The 19996-nt window shown below is 45.7% G+C and overlaps 1 protein-coding gene across 2 annotated transcripts in view; it reads left to right on the top strand.

Moving 5' to 3' along the window:
• LOC106594717 (ADAMTS-like protein 4) overlaps positions 1 to 19996 on the top strand; it is an 82082-nt gene that overhangs the window by 37627 nt on the left and 24459 nt on the right. For both annotated transcript variants that reach the window (XM_045718869.1, XM_045718870.1), the window contains exon 5: positions 9521 to 9620. In XM_045718869.1, coding sequence (XP_045574825.1) covers positions 9521 to 9620 — 100 coding nt within the window. The remainder of the gene's footprint in view (positions 1 to 9520; positions 9621 to 19996) is intronic.

A 19996-nucleotide genomic window follows, 5' to 3' on the forward strand; every position in this document is an offset into this window, starting at 1 on the left:
CATCTAGGTCACAACAATAGACAAACACAGTCTGCTTAAACTAATAACACACAAACAATTATATGTTTTCATGTCTTTATTGAACACACCGTGTAAACATTCACAGTGCAGGATGGAAAAAGTATGTGAACCCTTGGATTTAATAACTGGTTGACCCTCCTTTGGCAGCAATAACTTCAACCAAATGTTTTCTGTAGTTGCGGATCAGACCTGCACAATGGTCAGGAGGAATTTTGGATCATTCCTCTTCACAAAACTGTTTCAGTTCAGCAATATTCTTGGGATGTCTGGTGTGAACTGCTCTCTTGAGGTCATGCCACAGCATCTCAATCGGGTTGAGATCAGGACTCTGACTGGGCCACTCCAGAAGGCGTATTTTCTTCTGTTGAAGCCATTCTGTTGATTTACTTCAGTGTTTTGGGTCGTTGTCCTGTTGCATCACCTAACTTCTGTTGAGCTTCAATTGGCAGACAGATAGCCTAACATTCTCCTTCAAAATGTCTTGATTAACTTGGGAATTCATTTTTCCGTCGATGATAGCAAGCTGTCAGCAAAGCAGCCCCAAACCATGATGCTCCCTCCACCATACTTTACAGTTGGGATGAGGTTTTGATGTTTGTGTGCTGTGCCTTTTTTTCTCCACACATAGTGTTGTGTGTTCCTTCCAAACAAATCAATTGTAGTTTCATCTGTCCACAGAATATTTTGCCAGTAGCGCTGTGGAACATCCAGATGCACTTTTGCGAACTTCCGACGTGCAGCAATGTTTTTTTTGGACAGCAGTGGCTTCTTCCGTGGTGTCCTCCCATGAACACCATTCTTGTTTAGTGTTTTACGTATCGTAGACTCGTCAACAGAGATGTTAGCATGTTCCAGAGATTTCTGTAAGTCTTTAGCTGACACTCTAGGATTCTTCTTAACCTCATTGAGCATTCTGTGCTGTGCTCTTGCAGGCATCTTTGCAGGATGGCCACTCCTAGGGAGAGTAGCAACAGTACTGAACTTTCTCTATTGTGGACTGATGAACATCAAGGCTTTTAGAAATACTTTTGTAACCCTTTCCACCTTTATGCAAGTCAACAATTCTTCATCTTAGGTCTTCTGAGATCTCTTTTGTTCGAGGCATGGTTTACATCAGCCAATGCTTCTTGTGAATTGAAAAATCAAATTTTATAAGTGTTTTTTATAGGGAAAGGCAGCTCTAACCAATATCTCCAATCTCGTCTCATTGATTGGACTCCAGGTTAGCTGACTCCTGACTCCAATTAGCTTTTGGAGAAGTCATTAGCCTAGGAGTTCACATACTTTTTCCAACCTACACTGTGAATGTTTAAATTATGTATTCAATATAGACAATAAAAATCCAATAATTTGTTTGTTATTAGTTTAAGTAGACTGTGTTTGTCTATTGTTGTGACCTAGATGAAGATCTGATCAAATTTGATGACCAATTGATGCAGAAATCCAGGTCATTCCAAAGGGTTCACATACTTTTCTTGCCACTGTAGACTTGTTCTGGGAACAATTCCGTAGTTCACTGAAGTTCTGTGTTATTCTAGGAATGTTTCTGTTCCATGTTTCTGACGTCTATAACAGTTGATTTATTACACACTTCTTCTTTCATTTCCCCATTGCCTCTCTTTCTCCTCTTTCTTCAGTTTCAATACTGTCACAAAACTCTCTCTCTCTTTCTCTCCTCCCCCTGTCACTTTACCCCTCCCTTTCCCATCTATTCATTCACCCCCGTAGTCAGACTCTCCCAAGCAATGTAGATAGACACCTATAACCCTGCCTACACACACACACACACACACACACACACACACACACACACACACACACACACACACACACACACACACACACACACACACACACACACACGCGCGCACACGCACACGCACAAACACACACATGTACAGGTAAAAGGAAAAAAAGACGCATTCCCTTACAATTCCACAGACCCTCTCTGCTGCTCATAAAACACAGTAGCACACACACATTCTACACATTGTATTTCCTGTGCTCCCTCCCCCTCCCTCCCTCCCTATTCAGTCACTTAGCCTCCCTCTGTTTTACACACACTAAACTCTATAAGAAGAGAACCATGTAACTCCTGCCTGCAGTGCCTAGACAATAACATACATGACAACACACACTTTCTCTTTCTGACTGTTTCTCTAGCCTCCATCTATTCATTAGGCTCTTCTCCAATCACTTTTCTTTACTGCTTTCCCTCACCTCTTGACCTTGTCCGCCTAACACAAACAGCCTCTCAGGGTGGTCTATTCACTGTTCACACACACACACACACACACACACACACACACACACACACACACACACACACACACACACACACACACACACACACACACACACACACACACACACACCCTGGTCTAGTGTGTTTATGTCAAGCAGAAATATTTACAGCCATTACTAATCGCGTTTCATGCACATCCTCAAGGGTTTTTAACACATGAATACGCACTGTACTGTAGTCACACACACACACACACACACACACACACACACACACACACACACACACACACACACACACACACACACACACACACACACACACACACACACACACACACACACACACACACACACACACACACACACACACTGAAGCACCCACAATCCATTGTGTGAACCTTTTGAACGTATTTTCCACACATTCTCTCATTGACACAAACAGTCACGGTTCTTTTTTAAAACTGGTGGTGTACGTGCGTATGTGTGTGAGTGTGTATGTTCACTTGACTCTGTCCAGATGAGTAGAGTGTCTTTTTAAACTTTCCAGCTGCTGGTGACAGCTGTGTGACTGGAAGAAGGAGAGAGAGGGCGAGAGAACAAAAGAGAGAAGAGGGAGAGGAGAGAGAAAGAAAGAGTAAAGGAGAGAGAGGGTAATAAAAAAGAGAGAAGGAGAGAGGGGAAGAAATAGAGGAGAGAAGAAAGAGAGGCGAGAGAGAAGTAGATAGAGAGAGGTGGAAAGGGGGAGACAGATAATAATAAGGTGTGTGTATATATATATATATATATATATACACTGCTCAAAAAAATAAAGGGAACACTAAATTAACACATCCTATATCTGAATGAATGAAATAATCTTATTAAATACTTTTTTTTTACATAGTTGAATGTGCTGACAACAAAATCACACAAAAATAATCAATGGAAATCCAATTTATCAACCCATGGAGGTCTGGATTTGGAGTCACACTCAAAATTTAAGTGGAAAACCACACTACAGGCTGATCCAACTTTGATGTAATGTCCTTAAAACAAGTCAAAATGAGGCTCAGTAGTGTGTGTGGCCTCCACGTGCCTGTATGACCTCCCTACAACGCCTGGGCATGCTCCTGATGAGGTGGCGGATGGTCTCCTGAGGGATCTCCTCCCAGACCTGGACTAAAGCATCCGCCAACTCCTGGACAGTCTGTGGTGCAACGTGGCGTTGGTGGATGGAGCGAGACATGATGTCCCAGATGTGCTCAATTGGATTCAGGTCTGGGGAACGGGCGGGCCAGTCCATAGAATCAATGCCTTCCTCTTGCAGGAACTGCTGACACACTCCAGCCACATGAGGTCTAGCATTGTCTTGCATTAGGAGGAACACAGGGCCAACCGCACCAGCATATGGTCTCACAAGGGGTCTGAGGATCTCATCTCGGTACCTAATGGCAGTCAGGCTACCTCTGGCGAGCACATGGAGGGCTGTGCGGCCCCCCAAAGAAATGCCACCCCACATCATGACTGACCCACTGCCAAACCGGTCATGCTGGAGGATGTTGCAGGCAGCAGAACGTTCTCCACGGCGTCTCCAGACTCTGTCACGTCTGTCATATGTGCTCAGTGTGAACCTGCTTTCATCTGTGAAGAGCACAGGGCGCCAGTGGCGAATTTGCCAATCTTGGTGTTCTCTGGCAAATGCCAAACGTCCTGCACGGTGTTGGGCTGTAAGCACAACCCCCACCTGTGGACGTCGGGCCCTCATACCACCCTCATGGAGTCTGTTTCTGACCGTTTGAGCAGACACATGCACATTTGTGGCCTGCTGGAGGTCATTTTGCAGGGCTCTGGCAGTGCTCCTCCTGCTCCTCCTTGCACAAAGGCGGAGGTAGCGGTCCTGCTGCTGGGTTGTTGCCCTCCTACAGCCTCCTCCACGTCTCCTGATGTACTGGCCTGTCTCCTGGTAGCGCCTCCATGCTCTGGACACTATGCTGACAGACACAGCAAACCTTCTTGCCACAGCTCACATTGATGTTCCATCCTTGATGAGCTGCACTACCTGAGCCACTTGTGTGGGTTGTAGACTCCGTCTCATGCTACCACTAGAGTGAAAGCACCGCCAGCATTCAAAAGTGACCAAAACATCAGCCAGGAAGCATAGGAACTGAGAAGTGGTCTGTGGTCACCACCTGCACAACCACTCCTTTATTGGGGGTGTCTTGCTAATTGCCTATAATTTCCACCTGTTGTCTATTCCATTTGCACAACAGCATGTGAAAGTTATTGTCAATCAGTGTTGCTTCCCTAAGTGGACAGTTTGATTTCACAGAAGTGTGATTGACTTGGAGTTACATTGTGTTGTTTAAGTGTTCCCTTTATTTTTTGGAGCAGTATATATATATATATATATATACACACTACCGGTCAAAAGTTTTAGAACATCTACTTTTCTTCACTCTGCCCCACTCAGCCCAAACCAGATGGCGTATCGCTGCAGAATGCTGAGGTAGCCATGCTGGTTAAGTGTGCCTTGAATTAAATAAATCACAGACAGTGTCACCAGCAAAGCACTCCCACACCATCACACCTCCTCCGTGGGAAATTCATCCGTTCACCCACACCGCGTCTCACAAAGACACGGCGGTTGAAACCAAAAATCTTAAATTTGGAATCCAGAACAAGGACAAATTTGCACTGGTCTAATGTCCATTGCTCGTGTTTCTTGGCCCAAGCAAGTCTCGTCTTCTTATTGGTGTCCTTTAGTAGTGGTTTCTTCCTTTCCTGTGGCGGTCCTCATGAGAGCCAATTTCATCATAGTACTTGATGGTTTTTGCGACTGCACTTGAAACTTTCAAAGTTGGACTGCCGTGTCTCTTTGCTTATTTCAGCTGTTCTTTTTTTTTCAATTTTGGGGCATCTAATTGGTGGAGAGCTGTGCGTCCTCCAAAACACAACCCAACCAAGCTGCACTGCTTCTTGACACAATGCCCACTTAACCCGGAAGCCAGCCGCACCAATGTGTCGGAGGAAACACAGTACACCTGGCGATCGTGTCAGCGTGCACTGCACCCGGCCCACCACAGGAGTCGCTAGTGTGTGATAGGACATCCCTGCCGGCCAAACCCTCCCCTAACCCGGACGACGCTGGGCCAATTGTGCGCCGCCCCATGGGTCTCCCGGTCACAGCTGGCTGCGACAGAGCCTATTTGAGCTGTTCTTGCCATAATATGGACTTGGTCTTTTACCAAATAGGGCTATCTTCTGTATACCCCCCTACCTTGTCACAACACAACTGATTGGATGAAACGCATTAAGAATGAAAGAAATTCGACAAAGAAATTCGACAATTCCACTTTTAAGAAGGCACACCTGTTAATTGAAATGCATTCCAGGTGATTACCTCATGAAGCTGGTTGAGAGAATGCCAAGAGTGTGCAAAGTTGTCAAGACAAAGGGTGACTATTTAGAGAATCTCAAAAAATATATATATTTTGATTTGTTTAACGCTTTTTTGATTACTAAAGGATTCCACGTGTTATTTCATAGTTTTGATGTCTTCACTGTTAGTCTACAATGTAGAAAATAGTACGAATAAAGAAAAACCCTTGAATAAGTAGGTGTTCTTAAACTTTAGACTGGTAGTGTATATATATTATATTTGGCCTATTTCACACGTGTATTACTACACACTTGCGCTACCCTCAGAGTGGGGTCACAGGAAGGGAGAGAGATGTAGACAGACCAACAAGAGAGAAAAACAGGGGAACTAATCAGTGAAAGGAAGGGAGGAGGAGGGGCACCAACTGAAAGGAGAGGAGAGAGTCACAAAGCCTTAGTGTATGTGTGTTGAGAGTATTGATGAGTTAATGCGAGCTGATAACATATCAAGGGCTTTTGTGTGTCGGTGTGTGTGTGTGTTTCTATGTCAGTGTGTGTGGTAACCTCTGACAGCCCTTTTTAGCAGCATTAAGGCATCCGCATGCTTTCCATCAAACTGTTCAGGCATATGACATTTTATTAGTTCATCGGTGATTGGTCAACAGTAGGGATTCTTCAACTGTCATTCAACGAGAGATTAATCATTTATGCACATTTTGTCACTTGAGAAATACACCAAACATCTTAGATGTAAAATTGCACAACTAAGATCCTCAAAATTAGTAACAGATTTCTTAGATTAGTTTCACACGTTTGCTGAATCTTTGGGCCATTTTCACCAAAACTCTAAACACCACAAACACAAAATGCAAAACTACAAATCTCTAGCAAAAGCAAACACTGCATTCAAAAACTGTTCTCTTTCCAATTTGTTTTTTTGCATCGAAATGACACACATCATATGAATAGATTTGTCTTCCAACCAACACACTGATGTGCTCAACAATATGAATATCCCATTTTCAGTGTTACACTGTAGCCGGTTGTTACAGTACTGTATACCTACTCAAATACATACAAATGCAATACAGTAACAAAAACATTGTCATTTATTTCCAAAATGCAGTATTTTTGAACACTTGTGTTTTATGTAACGCTTTCCGTACCCAACAGGAGAGAACCAGAAAAAACATTCAGTAAGATAAAGGGTTTTCTGTACAAAAATAAAAGTGGCTCATTCTTTCAAAACACAAAGGCAAAAACACATGCAAAATGTAAGAGAAGACATTAGGCTGCATCCTGCCTCCTATTTTGGTCTGGCCACAGCACCTCATCTACATCACAAGCCATGTTCTCCCTGGCTAAACAGCAGGGAAAGAATCTTCTGGAGTGACGGATCCAGCCGCCGAAAGCCCACACATCAACTTCACCACATGCATCCTCCATTGCCTGGAGAAGAGGTACGCGTGCGAGGGGATGGTGGTCATACACCTTCCATCGCCATGCAGAAAAAACTATTCAATTGTGTTTAGGAATGGGGAATATGGTGGGAGGTATAGAATAAATTGTGGGTGGTCGATGAACCAGTTGGGGACCAGAGCAGCCCGGTGGAAACTCAGGTTGTCCCAGATGACAACATACCTGGACTGCTCTGGTCCACCCTCTGCTCGGCTGGAATGAGGATGTCATGTAGTGTGTCCAGGAATGGGATGAGAAGGGCGGTGTTGTACGGACTAAGGTTGGCATGGTGATGGAGGACGCCTTGCTGGCTAACGGCTGCACACATGGTGATATTCCCTCCACGCTGTCCAGGGACATTCACAATGGCCAATAATGTTCTGTCCCCTTCTTTAGGCTAGCATCCAGCTCCAAGACTCTGAAACAGACAAGACAATGTGACATAGACCTAGAGCAGTCAATATGGTGAGGCACAATACACTGGATTACAGTACTCTAATGTGTCTATACAGTGCTGATATGATAGTAAATTCACAGTGTAGTACTTACTTGCACATATTCATAGCGCTGTTCTTTAACCCTCTGAGTGTCTCTCAAATGGCACCCTGTAGACCTGTTTCATCCGGATTCGGTTGTGCTGTAATACACGGTCCAGTGTAGACAAGATCACCTGGTGAATGTTATTGAATATTGTGTTGTCTGAAATTGTAGTTCTGGATTTCTCGTAGTCTAATGGTATTGTTTGCCACCACCATGTTCACAATACTGGTCTCCTGTTCTGGTGTGAACGGGGTCTTCCACCACGGCCTGGCCGTCTCAGTTCTGCAGAACATCCACAAATCACATTACTGTAACGTTGGGCAACAATCCCTGAGTAACATAGGCCTACTGGTATGTCGGACTGCAGTAAACATAAAGAGCATAGTGTGGATGGTAGGTAACTTACCGGTCGTCATTTCTGAATGTACGGATGATAGATGCAACCGTGTAGCGGCTCAGGTTGGGCTGAACTCTGCCCAGCCTCCCTCATACTCAATCCATGGTAGAGCACATGGTCAACCAACGTGGCCCTGATCTCATCTGAGACAACTGTCCTTCCTCGTCCTCTTACTCTCACTCCTTCACCTCTAGCTCTTGCTTCACCATTGACTTCCATTTTCCTCCAAAACAGGAGAGCTCATCTGCCTTTTATAGTGCTAAAGCTCTGATTTCTAAGTGAACAATTCAGCAGCGAGTGTTTACACCTGTGAGGAGTGGGTGTTGCCAGTTGGTGTATAGCGCTTGGCATTGTGATTGGAGTTGCTTTCCAAATGGACTAAAGATAATTAAATGTTTAATGTTGTGCCTAACGTAGAGAACTGTGTGTAGTGTTTTGCAAAATGTGTGATATAGAATTGAAAAGTGTAAAGCAGGAATTGTGCTTGCAATTTTGCAGACTTGGTTTAAGGATTTGGTACATGAGTTTCAGGTTTCGGTGATTGCGTTTCAAGTTCCAATTTTAGTGTGTATACAATTGGGAAAAACAGTAATTCTGACTATTTTCAGGAAGTGTATACTGGCTATGGCGTCTCAAGACGGACAAACAGTACTATTGCAGTTTTTTCTACATTTTAACGCAAAGGTCTTTTAAGGGAGTATGAGAGCACCTTTGTTGGGTCCTCGGCTAGGTGAAGGCTGAACTGAAGCATGCCGAAGGCTTCAGGCGTTTCTAGTATTAACACTGTGAGTAAGTACTGTCACTTAGTAACTGAACTCCTTCTGCCCTCTTTATTAGTGCTTTGTGTGTGTGTGTCCCTCTGGGGGTTAAAGTGAGTCAGTACTATGATCTTCACTCTTCCTCTATAGGAGTAATATATCAGCTGTGCAGGGTTAGACTCCAACTGTAGTTTCACTCTCCTCACTCCCTTTAGAATGCTCAAACTGTCTCCAGTACTTCTCTATTGGCCTGACTCGCACGTGCATAGACACACTCAGACACACACTCAGACACACACACAGCTCAGTGTTGGATAGAAAAGCTGGGTGGATTTATGTGGCTGATCCCAGAGAGTCTATTATTTCCATATGCTGCTTAGTGCATCGGCCCACTATCAGAGCGATCATGAGACAATGGTGTGTGTGTGTGTGTGTGTGTCTGACTAATACCTCTCTCCCATTTTATGCTTGCCCTCTTAATTTGTATGACTCTCTCTCATCTCTTCTCTGTCAATTATATCTCTTCATTTTCCTCTCTCCCTTTTCTTTTTTCTATCCACCTAGGGTACTTAGGGTTAGGCATGATATTGTAGCCTCGATTGTCAATACTTTGGATCTACACTACTGACATGTATTTGTCCCTCCCTCCCTCCCTCCCTCCCTCCCTCCCTCCCTCCCTCCCTCCCTCCCTCCCTCCCTCCCTCCCTCCCTCCCTCCCTCCCTCCCTCCCTCTGTCTGTCAGGTATGTGTAGGAGGTGGAGACTCCAGAGCAGAGCAGTGTGCTTCCTACAACAACCAGGAGTTTATGGGCAGACTGTACGACTGGGAACCTTTCACTGAGGGTAAGTTACACACACACACACACACACACACACACACACACACACACACACACACACACACACACACACACACACACACACACACACACACACAGACATGCAGACACACACACACACACACACACACACACACACACACACACACACACACACACACACACACACACACACACACACACACACACACACACACACACACGCAGACATGCAGACACAGACACACACACATGCACACACACATGTTAATGTGTATGTAGTTGTTGTGTATATGATTGTTTAAGTAAGGCCATTGTTTAGGTGTTTGACAAACCTCCCCTGGCCTGCCCAATCCACTGCAACTCACATTCTGATTGGTGGTTCCAGATATATTTTGGAGGGCAGTATAAAAAGAGAGGAGAGAGAGAGAGAGGGGGGAAAAGTGATGGAGCGAGAGAAAGGGAGAGGGCGAAAACTCTATATACCCTTGTTCTCACAAAACATTCCCTCCTCTGTTTTTCCTCTCATTTGTCCAACATCCCTCGTTCACTTTCTTTCTCCTGTCAAGCTTCTCCTCCCATCACTGACTGAGCAGAGAGATTCCTACTGAGTGAGATAAAGACAGAGAGAAGGAGGGCAGGAGAGAGAGGGGACAGTGGGACAAGATTAAGGGAGAGAGAGAGAGTGTGTGTGTGTGTGTGTGTGTGTGTGTGTGTGTGTGTGTGTGTGTGTGTGTGTGTGTGTGTGTGTGTGCGTGCGTGCGTGCGTGCGTGCGTGCGTGCGTGCGTGCGTGCGTGCGTGCGTGCGTGCATATGCACGTGTATTTGTTGGACAGAATGAGAGAATGTGAGAGAGTGTTAGAATGTGAGAGAGTGTTGGAATGTGTGTGAGTGAGTAGTTGTCTTTGTTTTAGGACCGAACTAGAGGGAGGGAGAGGGAGACAACTGTAAACAGAGATTTGGGGAAAGACAGAGAAAAGAAAAGAAAGAACGAGAGATGGGGAAAAGAGAGGACAATTATAAACATACATAGGGATTAAGTGAGCGAAGGGAAAAAAGGAATGAAGGGGGAGAGGAGGGAGAGAGAGAGAGACAGCTGTAGAATGATATCATCAAGAATTTGTCACTGTCCTGACAGATTAATGCATATGTGTGTGTTTCCGCGAGCTTATGTGTGCTCCTGTGTGTGTGTGTGTGTGTGTCTGGGAAAACTACCATGTAAATTGTCCTGAGTGCGCTAGTGTGTGTGTGTGTGTGTAAATGTGACCGCTTTATCAGTTGGCTACAGCCCCTCTGCTGACAGAACTATGACATCATAGAGCTACATAGACCAGGAAGCGTAGAGCTAGCAAACCACTGATCTATGAGACCGGAGATCTAGAACACACAGGAACACAACACATAGCATGTTAGTGAGGCTGGAGGCTGGAGGCAGCACAGGGCCTCCGTCTAGTACCTGTGGACTGGAGTGTGTTGCTGCTTATTAACAACAGCAGGAGAAGGCTTCTGAAATTTGACCCAACAACCCACTGGCTATTGGTCCTTCTCTCTAACCTGTAGGCTATATGGCTCTATTGTTTCTCTGATTGAAGCCAGGAGTTTTTCCTCACCAATTTTATTTATTTAACCTTTAATTAACTAGGCAAGTCAGTTAAGAACAAATTCTTATTTACAATGACAGCCTAGGAACAGTGGGTTAACTGCCTTGTTCAGGGGCAGAATGACAGATTTTTACCTTGTCAGCTCGGGGATTCGATCAAGCAACCTTTCGGTTACTGGTCCAACGCTCTAACCACTAGGCTACCTGACACCCCAAATGACCTGACCTGATCTACAGTATGGGGACTGAGACTGTGTAGCTATGTTGAGAGTCATGGTCAGGGTAGGGCTGATCTATGTGGACTGAGGCTGTATATCTATGTTGAGAGAGAGTCATGGTCAGGGTAGGGCTGATCTATGTGGACTGAGGCTGTATATCTATGTTGAGAGAGAGTCATGGTCAGGGTAGGGCTGATCTATGTGGACTGAGGCTGTATATCTATGTTGAGAGTCATGGTCAGGGTAGGGCTGATCTATGTGGACTGAGTCTGTATAGCTATGTTGAGAGAGAGTGTCATGGTCAGGGTAGGTCTGATCTATGTGGACTGAGGCTGTATATCTATTTGAGAGAGAGTCATGGTCAGGGTAGGGCTGATCTATGTGGACTGAAGCTGTATATCTATGTTGAGAGAGAGTCATGGTCAAGGTAGGGCTGACCTATGTGGACTGAGGCTGTATATCTATGCTGAGAGAGAGTCATGGTCAGGGTAGGGCTGATCTATGTGGACTGAGGCTGTATATCTATGCTGAGAGAGAGTCATGGTCAGGGTAGGGCTGATCTATGTGGACTGAGGCTGTATATCTATGTTGAGAGAGAGTCATGGTCAGGGTAGGTCTGATCTATGTAGACTGAGGCTGCATATCTATGTTGAGAGAGTGTGTCATGGTCAGGGTAGGTCTGATCTATGTGGACTGAGGCTGTATATCTATGTTGAGAGAGAGTCATCGTCAGGGTAGGTCTGATCTATGTGGACTGAGGCTGTATAGCTATGTTGAGAGTCATGGTCAGGGTAGGGCTGATCTATGTGGACTGAGGCTGTATATCTATGTTGAGAGAGAGTCATGGTCAGGGTAGGTCTGATCTATGTGGACTGAGGCTGTATATCTATGTTGAGAGAGAGTCATGGTCAGGGTAGGTCTGATATATGTGGACTGAGGCTGTATATCAATGTTGAGAGAGAGTGTGTCATAGTCAGGGCAGGTCTGATCTATGCGGACTGAGGCTGTATATCTATGTTGAGAGAGAGTCATCGTCAGGGTAGGTCTGATCTATGTGGACTGAGGCTGTATAGCTATGAGGGGAGTCATAGTCAGGGCAGGTCTGATCTATGTGGACTGAGGCTGTATATCTATGTTGAGAGAGAGTCATAGTCAGGGTAGGTCTGATCTATGTGGACTTAGGCTGTATATCTATGTTGAGAGAGAGTCATGGTCAGGGTAGGGATGATCTATGTGGACTGAGGCTGCATATCTATGTTAAGAGAGAGTGTCATGGTCAGGGTAGGTCTGATCTATGTGGACTGAGGCTGTATATCTATCTTGAGAGAGAGTCATAGTCAGGGTAGGTCTGATCTATGTGGACTGAGACTGTGTAGCTATGTTGAGAGTCATGGTCAGGGTAGGTCTGATCTATGTGGACTGAGGCTGTATATCTATGTTGAGAGAGAGTGTGTCATGGTCAGGGTAGGGCTGATCTATGTGGACTGAGGCTGCATATCTATGTTAAGAGAGAGTCATGGTCAGGGTAGGGCTGATCTATGTGGACTGAGGCTGCATATGTATGTTAAGAGAGAGTCATGGTCAGGGTAGGGCTGATCTATGTGGACTGAGGCTGCATATCTATGTTAAGAGAGAGTCATGGTCAGGGTAGGGCTGATCTATGTGGACTGAGGCTGTATATCTATGTTGAGAGTCATGGTCAGGGTAGGGCTGATCTATGTGGACTGAGGCTGTATATCTATGCTGAGAGTCATGGTCAGGTTAGGGCTGCTCTATGAGGATTCAGGCTGTATATCTATGTTGAGAGAAATTCATGGTTAGGGTAGGGCGGATCTATGTGGACTGAGCTTATATCTATGTTGAAAGAGTCACAGTCGGGGTAGGACTGAAGAGACAAGCTGTCTGCACAAACAGACAAAGCCTTTCCCCGGGTGTGTGTGTGTGTGTTGGGCGTGGGGGGTGAGTGTGTGTTGGGCGTGGGGGGGTAAGTGTGTGTTGGGTATGAGGGGTGAGTGTGTGTGTGTGTGAGGGGGGAGGGTGTGTGTGCACTTGAGATGTTGTGTGGGTAATATTACTAACATTACAAGACCATTAATCTCTCTGAAGTAAACAGAATTAAAGTGTTTGTCTAATAAGTGTCTAGAGACTCAGTGTGTGTGTGTGTGTGTGTGTGTGTGTGTGTGTGTGTGTGTGTGTGTGTGTGTGTGTGTGTGTGTGTGCAGCGTACATATATTTACAGGTGTATATACATTATGTCCCTTTGCCAACAGAACACTCCACTCACTTCCTCTGTGTACATACTGGACGTCTGTGTTTACTAACTGGTGTTCCTGCTCCACACAACTGAACTCAACATACAGGATATTTACACAGACTATATACTGTACCTGACCCTTAAACTAACTTGTAGTGTCAATCAATTGTGCTCATGTAAATAGTTATTTTTAATATCACTACATGCTAGCTACACAGTGATTTATTTAATTTCTTTCCAGAATTCAGTCATGACAATGTTCATAGCACTAGGATGTGCATGGTGTTCATTCATAGCACTAGGATGTGCATGGTGTTCATTCATAGCACTAGGATGTGCATGGTGTTCATTCATAGCACTAGGATGTGCATGGTGTTCATTCATAGCACTAGGATGTGCATGGTGTTCATTCATAGCACTAGGATGTGCATGGTGTTCATTCATAGCACTAGGATGTGCATGGTGTTCATTCATAGCACTAGGATGTGCATGGTGTTCATTCATAGCACTAGGATGTGCATGGTGTTCATTCATAGCACTAGGATGTGCATGGTGTTCCATGCACAAAAACTTCAACAGTAGAACAAGTGCATCCCATGACATGTATAGTATAAACTGAGTCCTTCCAACCCTGGATGCTGATTGGCTGAAAAACTCCTTGTTTACTGTTCTATTTACGTTGGTAACCTGTTTATAATAGCAATAAGGGACCTCGGGGGTTTGTGGTTTATGACTAATATACCACTGCTAAGGGCTGTATCCAGACACTCCGCGTTGCATCGTGCATAAGAACAGCCATAAGCCGTGGTATATTGGCCATATACCACACCCACTCGGGCCATATTGCTTAATTATAATACTACTATGTTATACAGTAATAACTACAGTATCTATCACATTTACATAAATAGTTCCTATATATTCCTGTCTTCTTACAGTATGTAAACGCAGCAAAAAAACAAACGTCATCTCACTGTCAACTGCGTTTATTTTCAGCAAACTTAACATGTGTAAATATTTGTATGAACATAACAAGATTCAACAACTGAGACATAAACTGAACAAGTTCCACAGACATGTGACTAACAGAAATGGAATAATGTGTCCCTGAACAAAGGGGGGGGGGTCAAAATCAAAAGTAACAGTCAGTATCTGGTGTGGCCACCAGCTGCATTAAGTACTACAGTGAATCTCCTTCTCATGGACTGCACCAGATTTGCCAGTTCCTGTGAGATGTTACCCCACTCTTCCACCAAGGCACCTGCAAGTTCCTGGACATTTCTGGGGGGAATGGCCCTAGCCCTCACCCTCTGATCCAACAGGTCCCAGACGTGCTCAATGGAATTGGGGCTCCGGGCTCTTCGCTGGCCATGGCAGAACACTGACATTCCTGTCTTGCAGGAAATCACGCACAGAACGAGCAGTATGGCTGGTGGCATTGTCAGCTCAGCTGTCCGTCCTGTCTTCCTGTAGCACTGTCGTAGACGTCTCACAGTACGGACATTGCAATTTATTGCCCTGGCCACATCTGCAGTCCTCATGCCTCCTTGCAGCATGCCTAAGGCACGTTCACGCAGATGAGCTTGGACCCTGGGTATCTTTCTTTTGGTGTTTTTCAGAGTCAGTAGAAAGGCTGGACCCTTTAGTGTCCTACGTTTTCATAACTGTGACCTTAACTGAACGCGCGAACCACTGCTTTTAATCAGGGCAAAGTGACCGGAAACATGACCGAACACAAACAGTGTAGCTATTCCCTCCGCAAGGCAATCAAACAAGCTAAGCGTCAGTACAGAGACAAAGTGGAGTCGCAATTCAACGGCTCAGACACGAGAGGTATGTGGCAGGGTCTACAGTCAATCACGGACTACAAAAGAAAGATCAGCCCCGTCGCGGACCACGATGTCTTGCTCCCAGACAGACTAAACAACTTCTTTGCTCGCTTTGAGGACAATACAGTGCCACTGACACGGACCACTACCAAAACCTGCGGGCTCTTCTTCACCGCAGCCAATGTGAGTAAAACATTTAAACGTGTTAACCCTCGCAAGGCTGCAGGCCCAGACGGCATCCCCGGCCGCGTCCTCAGAGCATGTGCAGACCAGCTGGCTGGTGTGTTTACAGACATATTCAATCAATCCTTATCTCAGTCTGTTGTCCCAACATGCTTCAAGAGGGCCACCATTGTTCTTGTTCCCAAGAAAGCTAAGGTAACTGAGCTAAATGACTATCGCCCCGTAGCACTCACTTCCGTCATCATGAAGTGCTTTGAGAGACTAGTCAAGGATCATATCACCTCCACCCTACCTGACACCCTAGACCCACTCCAATTTGCTTACCGACCCAATAGGTCCACAGAAGACGCAATCGCCATCACACTGCACACTGCCCTAACCCATCTGGACAAGAGGAATACCTATGTAAGAATGCTGTTCATCGATTACAGCTCAGCATTTAACACCATAGTACCCTCCAATCTCGTCATTAAGCTCGAGACCCTGGGTCCCGACCCCGCCCTGTGCAACTGGGTCCTGGACTTCCTGACAGGCCGCCCCCAGGTGGTGAGGGTAGGTAACAACATCTCCACCCCGCTGACCCTCAACACTGGGTCCCCACAAGGGTGCGTTCTCAGCCCTCTCCTGTACTCCCTGTTCACCCACGACTGTGTGGCCATGCACGCCTCCAACTCAATCATCAAGTTTGCAGGTGACACTACAGTGGTAGGCTTGATCACCAACAACGACGAGACGGCCTACAGGGAGGAGGTGAGGGCACTCGGAGTGTGGTGTCAGGAAAATAACCTCTCACTCAACGTCAACAAAACAAAAGAGATGATCGTGGACTTCAGGAAACAGCAGAGGGAGCACCACCCTATCCACATCGACGGGACAGTAGTGGAGAGGGTGGAGAGTTTTAAGTTCCTCTGCGTACACATCACAGACAAACTGAAATGGTCCACCCACACAGACAGCATGGTGAAGAAGGTGCAGCAGCGCCTCTTCAACCTCAGGAGGCTGAAGAAGTTTGGCTTGTCACCAAAAACACTCACAAACTTTTATAGATGCACAATCGAGAGCATCCTGTCGGGCTGTATCACCGCCTGGTACGGCAGCTGCTCCGCCCATAACCGGAAGGCTCTCCAGAGGGTAGTGAGGTCTGCACAACGCATCACCGGGGGCAAACTACCTGCCCTCCAGGACACCTACACCACCCGCTGTCACAGGAAGGCCAAAAAGATAATCAAGGACAGCAACCACCCGAGCCACTGCCTGTTCACCCCGCTAACATCCAGAAGGCGAGGTCAGTACAGGTGCATCAAAGCTGGAACCGAGAGACTGAAAAACAGCTTCTATCTCAAGGCCATCAGACTGTTAAACAGCCATCACTAACATTGAGTGGCTGCTGCCAACATACTGACTCAACTCAAGCCACTTTAATAATGGGAAAATTGATGTAATCAATTTATTACTAGCCACTTTATATTATTTATATTAGATAATGTTTACATAACCTACATTATTCATCTCATGTATATACTGTACGCTATACCATCTACTGCATCTTGCCATCTTGATGTAATTAGATGTATCACTAGCCACTTTAAACAATGCCACTTTATATAATGTTTACATACCCTACATTACTCATCTCATATGTATATACTGTACTCTATACCATCTACTGCATCTTGCCATCCTGATGTAATGTATCACTAGCCACCTTAAACAATGCTGCTTTATATGTTTTCATACCCTACAATACTCATCTCATATGTATATACTGTACTCCATACCATCTATTACATCTTGCCTATGCCGTTCGGCCATCACTCATTTATATATTTTTATGTACATATTTGTATTCATTCCTTTACACTTGTGTGTACAAGGTAGCTGTTGTGGAATTGTTAGATTACTTGTTAGATATTACTATATGGTCGGAACTAGAAGCACAAGCATTTCGCTACACTTGCATTAACACCTGCTAACCATGTGTATGTGACAAATACATTTGATTTGATTTGAATTGTCTACCGGTTGTAAGCTGTTAGTGTCTTAACGACCGTTCTACAGGTGCATGTTCATTAATTGTTTATGGTTCATTGAACAAGCATGGGAAACAGTGTTTAAACCCTTTACAATGAAGATCGGTGAAGTTATTTGGATTTTTACTAATTATCTTTGAAAGACGGGGTCCTGAAAAAGGGACATTTCTTTTTTTGCTGAGTTTATAAAAGTTAGCATTGTGGTATTTACGTTGGGGTGTGCAGGTGTTGTTTTTCTTTTTTTGCAGCTCTCATCCCCTCTGAGTACTCGTCCTCCCCACTTCCTGTCTCGCTCCCTCTCTCTTTCTCTCTCTCCGGAGTTTGTTTAGAGCCAGCGATAGCCGGGAAGTATATTTAGACTACGTATGTTCACACTGTCTGAACACTAAGCTCAGCAGAGAGGGAGAGAGAGAGGGAGGGAGAGAGAGAGAGGGAGCGATGCAGAGTGGATGAGAGAAAGGGAGAGAGAGGACTGCAATGATGGAGAAGGGAAGGAAATATGGAGGGGACTCAAATTGAGAAAGATAGAGAGAACAGTGGCAGAGAGAAAGAGTTGTAAAAAGAAAAGGAGGGAGGTTGAGTAGACAGAGCAATGGACAGAGCAGGAGGACAGAGCAATGGACAGAGCGATGGACAGAGGGAGGACAGAGGGATGGACAGAGTGATGGACAGAGGGAGGACAGAGACAGAGGGAGGACAGAGGGATGGACAGAGTGATGGACAGAGGGAGGACAGAGCAATGGACAGAGCGATGGACAGAGGGAGGACAGAGGGATGGACAGAGTGATGGACAGAGGGAGGACAGAGGGAGGACAGAGGGATGGACAGAGTGATGGACAGAGGGAGGACAGAGGGATGGACAGAGTGATGGACAGAGGGAGGACAGAGGGATGGACAGAGTGATGGACAGAGGGAGGACAGAGGGATGGACAGAGTGATGGACAGAGGGAGGACAGAGGGATGGACAGAGTGATGGACAGAGGGATGGACAGAGTGATGGACAGAGGGAGGACAGAGGGATGGACAGAGTGATGGACAGAGGGAGGACAGAGTGATGGACAGAGGGAGGACAGAGGGAGGACAGAGGGAGGACAGAGGGATGGACAGAGGGAGGACAGAGGGAGGACAGAGTGATGGACAGAGGGAGGACAGAGGGAGGACAGAGGGATGGACAGAGTGATGGACAGAGGGAGGACAGAGGGATGGACAGAGTGATGGACAGAGGGAGGACAGAGGGATGGACAGAGTGATGGACAGAAAAGGGAAAGCGGGTATAAGAGGGGCAGCACATCTCTCCCTCTCTCTCTCTCTCGCTTTCTCCCTCTCTCTCCTTTTCTCTCTCTCTTCACTCTCTCATTCTGTAACTGTCTCCAGTCTAATCTCTCAAAGATAACTACGACTGATAGAGAGAACAAGAGAGGGAGGGGTGGGAATTCTCCCTTTCCCTCTTTCTCGCTCTCTCTCTCTCTCCCACTCTCTCTCTCTTTTTCTCTCTCTCTGCCAACTGTGTGGTGAAAAGTTCCATCTGGAGAATGGAGAGAGGACAGACTGGGAGGAGTATGAATGGGAATGATAAAAGTAGTGGTTAATAGTGATTAATGACAGTTACTCTCCCTTTCCCCTCTTTAATGTAGTTACAGCATAGTGACTGTCAGCACTGTCAGACAGATACACATACAGGATAATACAGGAGCTTCTTATAAGAATCTCATCTGTCACATTGATCGATCAACATACATTTTCAGAATTGGAATATTTCCTATATCTCGTCTAAGCCATTGGTTTAGCAAAGACCTTCTTTCATAAAGACCCACGACAACATAGCTAACTAACCCCCATGGGCTCAGAACAATGCCCCCCGCATGACCACACACAGTCTCACACACACGCGTGCAAACATTCACACACACACACACCATATTAACCCTTGGGGCCTGGAATCCCCCAACTCTTCCATCAATATCAAACAGAATGACCACAGCATAACCATTAGACCACTCAGTCTGCTCCCTCTCTCCCTCTCTATCTCTGTCTCTCTTCCTCTCACTCTCTCTCTCTCTCTCTCTCCCTCTCTTCCTCTCCATCTCTCCCTCTATTCCTCTCTATCTCTCTCTCTCCCTCTCTCCCTATCTCCCTCTATTCCTCTCTGTCTCTCCCTCTCTTCCTCTCTTCCTCTCTCTCTCCCTCTCACTCTCTCTCTCTCCCTCTATTCCTCTCTATCTCTCCCTCTCTTCCTATCTGTATATCTCCCTCTCTTCCTCTCTTCCTCTCTCTCTCCCTCTATCAC

Source organism: Salmo salar, chromosome ssa05 (assembly GCF_905237065.1).
Source record: "Salmo salar chromosome ssa05, Ssal_v3.1, whole genome shotgun sequence".
Lineage (NCBI taxonomy): Eukaryota > Metazoa > Chordata > Actinopteri > Salmoniformes > Salmonidae > Salmo > Salmo salar.